Source organism: Giraffa tippelskirchi, chromosome 9 (genome assembly GCF_054371585.1).
Source record: "Giraffa tippelskirchi isolate mGirTip1 chromosome 9, T2T-mGirTip1v1.2.pri, whole genome shotgun sequence".
In the NCBI taxonomy this organism is placed as follows: domain Eukaryota; kingdom Metazoa; phylum Chordata; class Mammalia; order Artiodactyla; family Giraffidae; genus Giraffa; species Giraffa tippelskirchi.
Genome location: NC_137283.1, coordinates 165,949,814 through 165,961,772, shown reverse-complemented (window position 1 = coordinate 165,961,772; position 11,959 = coordinate 165,949,814). Strand labels below are relative to the sequence as shown.

General features: G+C 41.5%; 1 protein-coding gene across 1 annotated transcript; it reads left to right on the top strand.

Annotated features, from left to right (window-relative positions):
* Window positions 1-40: 40 nt before the first annotated feature.
* DYNLT2 (dynein light chain Tctex-type 2) lies at window positions 41-11,769 on the top strand. Its single transcript, XM_081529691.1, has 4 exons — window positions 41-211; window positions 7,394-7,600; window positions 10,167-10,325; window positions 11,484-11,769. Exons 1-4 carry the CDS (start codon window positions 104-106, stop codon window positions 11,592-11,594), a joined length of 585 nt encoding a protein of 194 aa, XP_081385817.1. The 5' UTR covers window positions 41-103; the 3' UTR covers window positions 11,595-11,769.
* The last annotated feature ends 190 nt before the right edge of the window (window positions 11,770-11,959 follow it).

Here is an 11,959-nt window from a genome sequence, read left to right as displayed (position 1 = left end):
GGCGCATTTCCGGCTGGCGCGACGCACGCGCGAGACAAGCACTCGCGCGGAAAGCGGCGGAGGCGTTGCGGCGGGGGTGAAGGCAGCCCAGATCGCCGGCGCTATGGAGAAGCGGGGTCGGGGCGCGAAGGCGCCCTCGGTGCCGGCGCCTCAGCAGCCGCCGCTGACGCCTCGCAAAGAGAGGAGGCCTAGCATGTTCGAGAAGGAGGCAGTGAGTGCGAAGACGGGGCACGGGCCGCCCTCTGGGCTGCAGGACTCTCCCACCTTTGTGGTGTAGACCCTCGAGCACCGCGTGGACCAAAACAGCTGCTCTCTCAGTACATTCTGTAATGTACAGTACATTCTGAACAGTTCTCTTCAGATTTACTCAGCTCAGGTTTCCCGAAAGGAACTTTTTCCAGAAATGCGTAATTTTAATGTGTTTAATGTCATTACTCAAACCAAGGACAGATTTACTAACCAGAAGCCGGTGTATGTGTGCCTTAAAACAAGAATATTTGGATATACCAAGCAGAACAATGAGATGTTTTGAGTTTTTGTTAACAGCAGCAGCCTCAGTATTTGAAGAACATAGAAAAGAGAAATTTAAATTGAAAATAATTCTGCCCATTAACTTACTATCTGAAATTAATGGATAATGTCACTCAGTTTTATTGGTGGTATAGCACCAGATTTCTATGTGACCATAATCTGGAAACCATTAGTGATCAATACTCCATGTTTTATTGAGACTTTAAAGAGAGAAAATAATTTGTCCAAGGGTACAAAATTGTAGTAATAGAGCTGGGCTTCTGGTCCACTTGTCTGTAACTGTTTTCATACCTACTTAATGGGACCCATAATCAACAGGATGGAGGAGAGAATTTTTGAAGATCTTGATTCCCTCCCCACCCCCACCCCCCCAAAAGTCTTGGTAACATTTCAGATGCTAATGACTGCTCTTTGCTCTCTACGTTTTACAGAGGAAAGAGAACAAAAGGAGTGAAAGTAAGAAGGGCATGTTCACAGTACTAAGAGCACAGCAAGGCTGACGGCTTAATGTACTGGACTTGAAACTCATTTTCCCAGAAACCATATTGTATATAAGTCTGAGTAACCATAGGTCACCTACAGTAATGAAAAATATTTCTATTTTGAGCTGCCCTTTATAAACTTACTGTCTACTAAAGATCTGAAGTCTTGAAAAGTAAGTTTGAATCCAAAAGGAGGGGATGACAGGTACATTTGGTGTACATGCCAGAATCTGGGGAAAAGGGGACATGGACAAGGCAGTTCTTTCTTATTTGATAATGAATGTGATTAATTATAGCTGTCTCTAAAGTCTGAGCTTTTACAGGTCACAAATTGGAAAAGAGGGATAAATGGAAAGAGACTCAGAAAAGACTTCTCAAATGCTCATTAAGTGTGCCTGAGGACAATGAGTTACTGATTAGTCATTCCTAACTTTTAGGTAGCTGATAACTCTCATGATCCTGAGCATAAGAAAAATTAGGACACACAGTTTAATCATTATAAATATCTTTTGATTTTCTCTCTCCTGTGTCCATTTATTTTCTTTCATAGTAGCATCTCAGTTTTCCTTTGGAAAAATGAACTTATTCCCCATTGAATAGAGTTTTGGTGGGACTGTCAATCACCCGCCTTAACTTTATAGTGGGAATGAGACCAAAACTAGGCTGATTAGATGAACTCTCCCTGGAATAATTCAGGAAAATGATCGAGATTAATTTAAATTGAAGTGGCATACTGAAGTGCCTTAAGTGCCTGGTTCTTTAGCCTTCTCTTCCATTCTGTGAGCTACTTCATGTCTTTCCAATTAGTTATATATGTGGTTAACAAGAATCAGTTCCTGTTGCTTGCAACCAATGATTCCAAAACCTTAAATTACTGATAATTGAAAACTTGATTAGTCTCACTTGTCTATATATAGTCTCACTTGTCTTAATATAGTGTTAAAAAGGTAAAACTGAATGGAACCAACAGCAGAGTTGACAATGTAGAACAGTATTAGTGAATTAGAAATGGCAGTTCAGTTCAGTTCAGTCGCTCAGTCGTGTCCGACTCTTTGCGACCCCATGAACCGCAGCATGCCAGGCCTCCCTGTCCATCACCAACTCCCGGAGTCTACCCAAACCCATGACCATCGAGTCAATGATGCCATCCAGTCATCTCATCCTCTGTCATCCCCTTCTCCAACTGCCCTCAATCTTTCCCAGCATCAGGGTCTTTTCTAGTGAGTCAGCTCTTCGCATCAGGTGGCCAAAGTATTGGAGTTTCAGCTTCAACATCAGTCCTGTTCCAATGAACACCCAGGACTGATCTTTAGGATGGACTGGTTGGATCTCCTTGCAGTCCAAGGGACTCTCAAGAGTCTTCTCCAACACCACAGTTCAAAAGCATCAATTCTTCGGCGCTCAGCTTTCTTTATAGTCCAACTCTCACATCCATACATGACCACTGGAAAAACCATAGTCTTGACTATACGGACCTTTGTTGGCAAAGTAATGTCTTTGCTTTTTAATAAGCTATCTAGGTTGGTCATAACTTTCCTTCCAAGGAGTAAGCGTCTTAATTTTATGGCTACAGTCACCATCTGCAGTGATTTTGGAGCCCAGAAAAACAAAGTCAGCCACTGTTTCCACTATTTCCCCATCTATTTGCCATGAAGTAATGGGACCGGATCCCATGATCTTAGTTTTCTGAATGTTGAGCTTTAAGCCAACTTTTTCACTCTCCTTTCACTTTCATCAAGAGGCTTTTTAGTTCTTCACTTTCTGCCATAAGGGTGGTGTCATCTGCATATCTGAGGTTATTGATATTTCTACTGGCAATCGATTCCAGCTTGTGCTTCCTCCAGCCCAGCGTTTCTCATGATGTACTCTGCATATAAGTTAAATAAGCAGAGTGACAATATACAGCCTTGACATACTCCTTTCCCTATTTGGAACCATTAGAAAACCTAAAAAAAATATTAGACATTAGTGATCTATGGGAAAATTTGAGGCAAAACTTTTATTATCTTTCGAGTCCCTGGTGAGGAGAGGGGACAAATTGACCAAGACTTCAGAGAAAACTCAAGTAAATCAAATTAGAAATTAAAGAGAACAAATTAAAATTGGTATAACAAATACAAAAGATCATAAGAAATCACTACCAATTATTGGAGCAACCTAGAAGAAATGGATAAATTCCTAGAAACATACAACCTTCCAAGACTGAATCATGAAGAAAGAGAAAATCTGAATTCACAGGTTGATTACTAGTGAGGAGATGGAATCAGTAATCAAAAACCTCCCTAAACCAAAACACTAGGACCAGATGGCCTCACTGGTGGGGTCTACCAAATATTAAAAGAATTAATTCCAGTCCTTATCAAACTCTTCCAAAAAATAGAAGAGAAAGGAATACTTCCAAACTAATTTTCAAGGCCAGCATTACCCTAATACAAAAGCAGCCAAGTTCACCATAAGAAAATTATAGGGTAGTGTTCCTGATGAACATAGAAAAGTCCCCAACAAAATATTTGCAAACTGAATTGAACAGTACCTTAAAAAGATAATATATGAGTATCTTTATATTGTGAGTATGCTGTTAGCTATGGGCTTTTGATGCAGAGATAGAGCCTTTATTATGTTGAGGTACATTCCCTATATAACTACTTTGTTGAGAGTTTTTTTTTTTCTTTAATCATAAGTGGGCATTAATTTTTGTCAGAGCTTTTTCTGCATCACATTGCTTGCTTTGCAGATGTTGAGCCATCCTTCAGTCAGTCAGTTCAGTTGCTCAGTCCTGTCTGACTCTTTACAACTCCATGGACTGCAGCACCCCAGTATTCTCTGTCCATCACCAACTCCCGGAGCTTGCGCAAACTCATGTCCATCAAGTTGGTAATGCCATCCAGCCATCTCATCCTCTGTCATCCCCTTCTCCTGCCTTCACTCTTTCCCAGCATCAGGGTCTTTTCCAGTGAGTCAGTTCTTTCCCTCAGGTGGCCAAAGTAGTAGAGCTTTAGCTTCAGCATCAGTTCTAATGAATAGTCAGGACTGATTTTCTTTAGAATTGACTGGTTTGAACTCCTTGCAGTCCAAGGGACATGAGTCTTCTCCAACACCACAGTTTAAAAGCATCATTTCTTCAGAGCTCAGCTTTCTTTATGGTCCAGTTCTCACATCCATACATGATTACTGGGAAAACCATAGCTTTGACTAGATGGACCTTTGTCAGCAAAGTAATGTCTCTGCTTTTTAATATGCTATCTAGGTTTGTTTTCTTGCAAGGATCAAGCATCTTTTAATTTCATGGCTGCAGTCACCATCTGCAGTGATTTTGGAGCCCACGAAAATAAAGTCTGTCGCTGTTTCCATTGTTTCCCTATCTGTTTGCCATGAAGTGATGAGACCAGGTGCCATGATCTTAGTTTTTTCAATGTTGAGTTTTAAGCCAGCTTTTCACTCTCCTTTTTCACTTTAATCAAGAGGCTCTTTAGTTCCTCTTAGCTTTCTGCCATAAGGATGGTGTCATCTGCATATCTGAGGTTATTGCTATTTCTCCTGGCTATCTTGATTCCAGCTTGCGCTTCATGCTGCCCAGTATTTTGCATGGTGTGCCCTGCATACAGGGTAAATAAGCAGGGTGGTGGTGTGCAGCCTTAATGTGCTCCTTTCCCAGTTTTGTGCCGGTCTGTTCTGTGTCCGGTTCTAACTGTTGCTTCCTGACCTGCATACACATTTCTCAGGAGGCAGGTAAGGTGGTCTAGTATTCCCATCTCTTGAAAAATTTTCCAGTTTATTGTGATTCACACATTCGAAGGCTTTAGCGTAGTCAATGAAGCAAAAGTAGATGTTTTTCTGGAGCTCTCTTGCTTTTTCTATGATCCAACGGATGTTGGCAATTTGATCTCTGGTTCCTTTGCCTTTTCTAAATCCAGCTTGAACATCTGGAAGTTCTTGGTTCATGTACTATCAAAGCTTAGCTTGGAGAATTTTGAGTGTTACTTTGCTAGCGTGTGCTGCTGCTGCTAAGTCGCTTCAGTCGTGTCCGACTCTGTGCGACCCCATAGACGGCTGCCCACCAGGCTCCCCGTCCCTGGGATTCTCCAGGCAAGAACACTGGAGTGGGTTGCCCTTTCCTTCTCCCGTGCATGAAAGTGAAAAGTGAAAGTGAAATCGCTCAGTCATGTCCGACTCTTAGCAACTCCATGGACCGTAGCCCATCAGGCTCCTCCGTCCATGGGATTTTCCAGGCAAGAATACTGGAGTGGGTTGCCATTGCCTTTTCTGGGTTGCTAGTGAGTGAGATGAGTGGAACTGTGCAGTAGTTTGAGCATTCTTTGGCAATGCCTTTCTTTGGGATTGGAATGAAAACTGACCTTTTCCAGTTCTGTGGCCACTGCTGAGTTTTCCAAATGTGCTGGTATAGTGAATGCAGCACTTGAACAGCATCATTTAGGATTTGAAATAGTTCAGCTAGAATTCCATCGCCTCCACTAGCTTTGTTCGTAGTCATGCATCCTAAGGCCCACTTTGCACTCTGGGATGTCTGGCTCCAGGTGAGTTATCACATCATTGAGGTTATCTGAGCCATCCTTGCATTCCTGGAATAAACAGGCATCCCTGGAATAATTCCATTTGCCTGTTCAAATCCTTCAATGGTTCCTCATTGTTCTGGGAATAAGTTTCAACTTCCCTTTCAAATTCTACTTAGTCGTACATGATGCCTTTTTAACCTTATTCTATTGCTACTATTTTCCTCACTCTAAATAATTCATACATGCCAAACACATGTTTATTCTCAGAACATATTAAGTACTTTGTCCTGCCTATTTCCCATTCCTTTTAGACATCAGCCCAAACTTTATTTCAGAAGAGACTTCTCAATTATTCAGTCCAAATTAGACCCTCATGGTGACTGTCTATCAAGTCATGTGATTTTATTTGTGTAGCAATTACCACTATTTTGAAGAAGGAAATGGCAACCCACTCCAGTATTCTTGCCTGGAAAATCTCAAGGACGGAGGAGGCTGGCAGGCTACAGTACATGGTGTTGCAAACAGTGAGACATGACTGAATGACTTCACTTTCCTTTTCCACTAGAAGGATAATTCCATGGATGCAGACTCCTTTATTATGAGTTAATACAAGTAAAACAATTCCTGGTTATCATAATGAAGTTCACCACTGTAACTTCAGAGCATAGAGTACTTAACTGTGTGTGCATGCTAAGTCACTTCAGTTGTGTCTGACTCTTCCCAACCCAGGGATCGAACCCACTTCTCTTCGGTTTCCTGCATCTGCAGGCAGGTTCTTTACCACTAGCGTCACCTGGGAAGCCCCCATTCTTAACTGAAGTAAAAGTGTTAATTGCTCAGTCGTGTCCAACTGTTTGTGACCCCGTGGACTGTAGACCACCAGGCTCCTCTGTCCATGGGCTTTCCCAGGCAAGAGAGTTTGAGTTGGTAGCCATTCCAGTAGATCTTCTCCAGGAGATCTTCCCATCCCAGGGATCAAACCCATGTCTCTTACATCTCCTGCATTGGGAGGCAGGTTCTTTACCGTTAGTGCCACCTGGGAACCCCATACTTAACCATAATAGCCACTAAATAAATAGTTCTTTAAGGCAGGTTGAATGTTATCAAATAAATGTTGAATGTCAAAAGCATGGAATGACATATATATTAAATATACCACTTTTGTTATCTTTTCAATTAAAACTTATAAATGAGTTAACAAATAATTGTATTATTTATTCAAAGATAAAATAATCAAAATTATAAGAAGACAATAAAGGATAATATTTTCATAATGTCAGAGTGAAAAGTGAAAGTGAAGTCACTCAGTCATGTCTTGACTCTGCAACCCCATGGACTGCAACCTACCAGGCTTCTCTGTCCATGGGAATTTCCTGGCAAGGGTACTGGAGTGGGTTGCCATTTCCTTCTCCAGGGGATCTTCCCAACCCAGGAATTGAACCCAGGTCTTCCACATTGCAGGCAGTTGCTTTACCCTCTGAGCCACCAGGGAAGCCCCAATGTCAGAGTAGGGAACATGAAAGGTTTTCCTTACATACCTGTCTCTTAGCCACTCAGTTGCCCTCTCAAAGGCCACTCTTGTTTCTAATTCTTCTGCATCTTCCATGGATATTCTAAATCTATGCATTCAAATTTGTGTTTGCATGTTTATAGATAGATAGATGATACCTATATATTTTTTTCTCCTTGTCCAAGTTGATAGCCAGGATTGACTCTAGGATTTAGCAACCACATACTCATAGAAGTCCATTATAATGGATTTCCAAGCTTTGTGTCAGCCCTGTCCCACTGCCTCAGGGTCCTTAAAACTGAAATTTCATTATGGAATTTAAAAAGTCATCTCTGTCTCTCCCCCTCTCCTTTCAGTATGCACAAATTTTAAGAGAAAGACTGAGAGAATCAATTCATGATGTTCAGTATGTAGAGCCTCCATTTGATGACTCAATTGCTGATCTAGGTAAAGAATGGAAGAGTGCCCTGGCAAAACTAAAGTTTGCTAATTCATATAGAATGGAGCCATTGAAAAAATTCCAGGCTCATTCAGTAGAAACGAAAGTCCAGCAGATACTAAAGGTAGGTTGATAGATATATATGATAGCAACATCTTAATTTTGGGGATGTGATAAACCATGTTAAGATTTATGGTAGTATAGTTACCCTGACTGATTTTTTGTAGCATTTATCTCTGAAAGTACTTTGTAGTCATACTGAATAATCTTCATGTTGATACCATGATTAAAGCTAAGTCAAAAAGAATTTTTTTTGGTATTTCATTTAATGCTTTATTATCCATAAATTATTTATCCTGCAGTTTCCATCTTTTTCCCATATTTGAAGGAATGAGTAAAAAATAAAACCCATATTGAATATGTGTGAAAAACTGATTCATGACTACACTAAACATCCTAAGAACAGGCAATCCCCAACTTATGTGTGGATTTTCTTCTTCATTAAACAAGCTGGAATCTGAAGTTCATTTAAGACAATTATTTGCAACTCAGACACATGTTTTCAGGCTAGTCCAACAAAGCTTCTTCAATTATACAGAGTTAATATTGTAATACCAATATTAATTATACTAGTGTTTGTGTCTGAAGGTTACATTGTTCAGATGGAAAGAATCCCCTTCACCATCTCTCCTAATAAAGGGCCAAATTAAAAACTTTCAAATTATAGAATGTTTGTTTAAGGGGCCACCTTTACTGAATCCCCTTTTCACCTTTGGGCTTCAGACACCCAGGAGATTTCTCATGACCAGGTTCCCTCTGTGGGACTCTACCCTGCCTAATCCCCCTCCAAGAGTACTCCTTATTTTAACATTACCTTCCCCACCTCAAATTTGCAAGATGCATTCCTTTAGTAACAACTGATGAAAGCTAGCTGTTGGGGAGAAAGCATGCGGTTAATTTCTTTTATACAAATAATTTGTGCTTGTGTGCTTAGTGGCTTAATCATGTCCAACTGTTTGCAACCCCATGGACTATAGCTCACCAGGCTCCTCTGTCTGTGGCATTCTCCAGGCAAGAATACTGCAGTGGGTTGCCATTTCCTTGATTTATAGCCCCTTAATTGTATCCGAGTTAATTCTTAAATGAATATGTTAATACAGAAGAATATTTAGGAAACCCATTTCCCCCACCTCCCTCCACCACCATAGACATAGATGGATTTCTAAACTGAAGTAATAATTACCAGATAACATTTGGAACCTGTATTATGGCTTATAACTTGGAAATAAATTCAACTCAAGACAATAAAATAATTATTAACCCTGTGGCCTAATAGCAAGCATTTTGGTGTGTCTCTCACTTGGCCCTGCGACACTGACTGAGCTCAAGTTTTTTGGGTGTAGCAGAATTTCAAGTTGTATTTACATGTGATCATTTATAGAACTGCATTGAGCATAAGCGGCTTGAAACAGCTTATTGGATATGTAGGGGGAAGCCTGGGGTCACAAAGACGCTGGGGATTTTCCTTTGTATTTAGGGAACATTATCACCATTCTAGACACAGAAATAATACATACTGCTGGAGTTTGTGGGTATCTTCCTACAGCAACTATTCATTAATTGTTAAAATGGAACAGGTATGTGTTAATAGATAAAAGCCTAGGATCTCTTAGGAAGATTGAAAAGAGAGAATGGATGTTGCTAAGTGTCCAAAAGATTGAGCTAAATGCCTGAGGGAACTAAATGCTTCTAGACCCAGTTCAGATCCAAAAGCCTTCTAGAAGGGAAGCACAACCAAAAAATGGGTAATTTATTTGGCTTTATTTGCCTGTAAAATTAGCAGGTAGGCATCCATTTGTTATCATGAGAACCTAGAACACTGGTTAGTTTGTCATTGGTCTGAGTCAGTTAATCAAAGGCAGGTGCCACCTGCTCCCCAGCGGGTCCCAGTCTGCTCTTGGTCTGTAGAAAAATGCAGTGCTTCATGGCCCACATCTGTCTCCCACTCCCAGCTGTACATTAGTTTAGTGACAGACACAATGAGCAATCTCTGACTTCCGTGTCACTCTCCTGGAGGTCACAGAAAAAGGCAGTAGAGGGAGAGGCCACAGGGACAGGATCAGAAAGACGTGGCCTTTAGCTGCGGGAGACGAGCAGACAGGAAGAGGACTTCCGTGGGGCCAGCGGCGAAGACTCCGCGCTCCCAGTGCAGGGTGTGGGCTCAGTTCCTGGTCAGGGAGCTGAGGTTCCACAGGCCGAGTGGCAAAAAAAAAACATCTGTGTCTCCCTAATAAGTGTTTGGCAGAGTAATCTAGTAAAGGAAAACTTAAGCTTAAGGATTGCTAATGAAGAGCTGCTGCTGCTGCTGCTAAGTCGCTTCAGTCGTGTCCGACTCTGTGCGACCCCATAGACGGCAGCCCACCAGGCTCCTCCATCCATGGGGTTTTCTAGGCAAGAGTACTGGAGTGGGGGTGCTAATGAAGAGTAATTGACCATAATTTTAAAACCAAATCAAATTGTTTTCAAAATTGTTATTGAAATAAATTGGTAAGCATATCAACCATTTAATATCATTTGGTTAGAGATATGTGTATGTTTCCAAAAGCTGCATATATTAATTAGACACATTTTCTACTTCAATTTTTATTTAAAATTTGAAAATTAAAATATTTTTCTTAATTTTTTTAAAGGAAAGTCTTCAAGATGTCAAATATGACGACAAAGTCTTTTCTCATTTGTCACTTGAATTAGCAGACCGCATATTGTCATCGGTCAAAGAATTTGGGTACCACCGTTATAAGTTCATTATAAAAGTATTATTTATTCAAAAGACGGGTCAGGCAATCAATGTAAGTACCTCCACGTGCGAGCATGGCGGGAAGACTTGGCCCCAGGGAAGGCTGCCGCCCACAGGGCAGTCGCCAGGCTACCAGGGAGGAGGGAATTCTACCACATCCACCTGCACACTCAGGGAACGGGTAGCTTCCAGGTGGACAGGTGGCTCCTTGGGAGGGTCTGGAGAAGCGGAGGTCGTCCTCTGAGGTCTGAACAACAAGAAGGAGCCAGCTGTGCTAAAGGTCGGGGAGACAGTCCAAGCAGAGAAAACATGGACCACAAAGACAACATAGGCTTGACTGATGGCCAGAGAGATTGGGGTATATTTAGGTAGCCCCATCCCAGAAGTGAGCAGCTTGCAACACCAGTCATGTGCTTGCTTATTGTCCTGTGGGTTAGCTCAGTCTGGATGGGCCATGTGCACTTTCGGCCGTCTGGCGACGCAGCTGGCCCAGAGGTCCCAGACAGCCCTGCTCACAGTCGTGACCATTGGTTCCCCTGCCCAGAAGCCATCGTCCTCCAGAGGAGCGATGGCGTCCTTACATGGGGCTGGTTGCAGCATTCCAGACGTGAGAGCAGAAGACTTACTAAGGCCTCTCTTGGCAGCTGCGCAGTGCCACATTATTTTGCTCAGGGCAAGTCCCAAGGTCAGTTCATATTCATGGGGTGGAAAAGCAGACTCAACCTCCTGATGGGAGAAGCTCACCACAGAAAAGTCAGATTTTGTGTGGCTTTGTACATGAAGCAAAGGAGTTAGGATTTCTCTAACAGCCTGCTTATAGGATCAGTGCCATTTCTTCATTTCAAGACAAGACCCTAACAAACTTTTGGTTGAAAATCTGCGGGTAGGAAGGATAATGCCTGACAATGGACTGTGACAGCAGAGTAGTACTGCACGCAGAACTCCTAGACCCGAATTACAGCGTGTCTCCTGTTCCGCCCCGGGGCACACACTGCTAAAGTCCGGCTCTCTGTGTTAGACAACTTACTGTCTCCAGTAAAGAGAAGATGGGCCCAGGAAGCGTCACTATTAAGCCTTTTCAGCAAAGGGAAAATTGGACAAATTACTTTTAAAATAAAACTTCCTAAGATAGTGATGCAACTTCTGAAAAAAACAAACTTGTTTTAACATGTTTGATCTAAAGTGGACCTTCTGAACATTTCTGTCCTAGATTGCCAGCAGATGGATCTGGGATGTGGCGTGGGACAGCTGGGTTTCCGCAAAACATGAAACTGAAACTTACGTGGCGTTGGTCTTAGTGTTTGCTCTTTACTGCGAATAGCTTGTTCTATGGACCAAAGAGTGTTTACTTCTAAACTTTTCTAAAATACATGAAAATTTATAGACTTGTGAACTTCATAGTAGTTTTGATTAACTATATTCTTATATCTCCAACTGAAGCTTCTTAACTGTATTCTTTTAACAACAAACAAGTAAAAGCTGGATTTTTACCTTTATACTTACTAGTTATCATATTTATTAACGTTTTATCCCAAAGTATAAGAAGTATATGTATATGCCTTTTTCATATATATGTATATGAATGTTTATAGTGGATTATAATATGGAGAAATTATCATTCTTGATTTGCTGTTGTTCAGTCACTCAGTCGTGTCTGACTCTTTGCAACCCCGTGGACTGCAACAT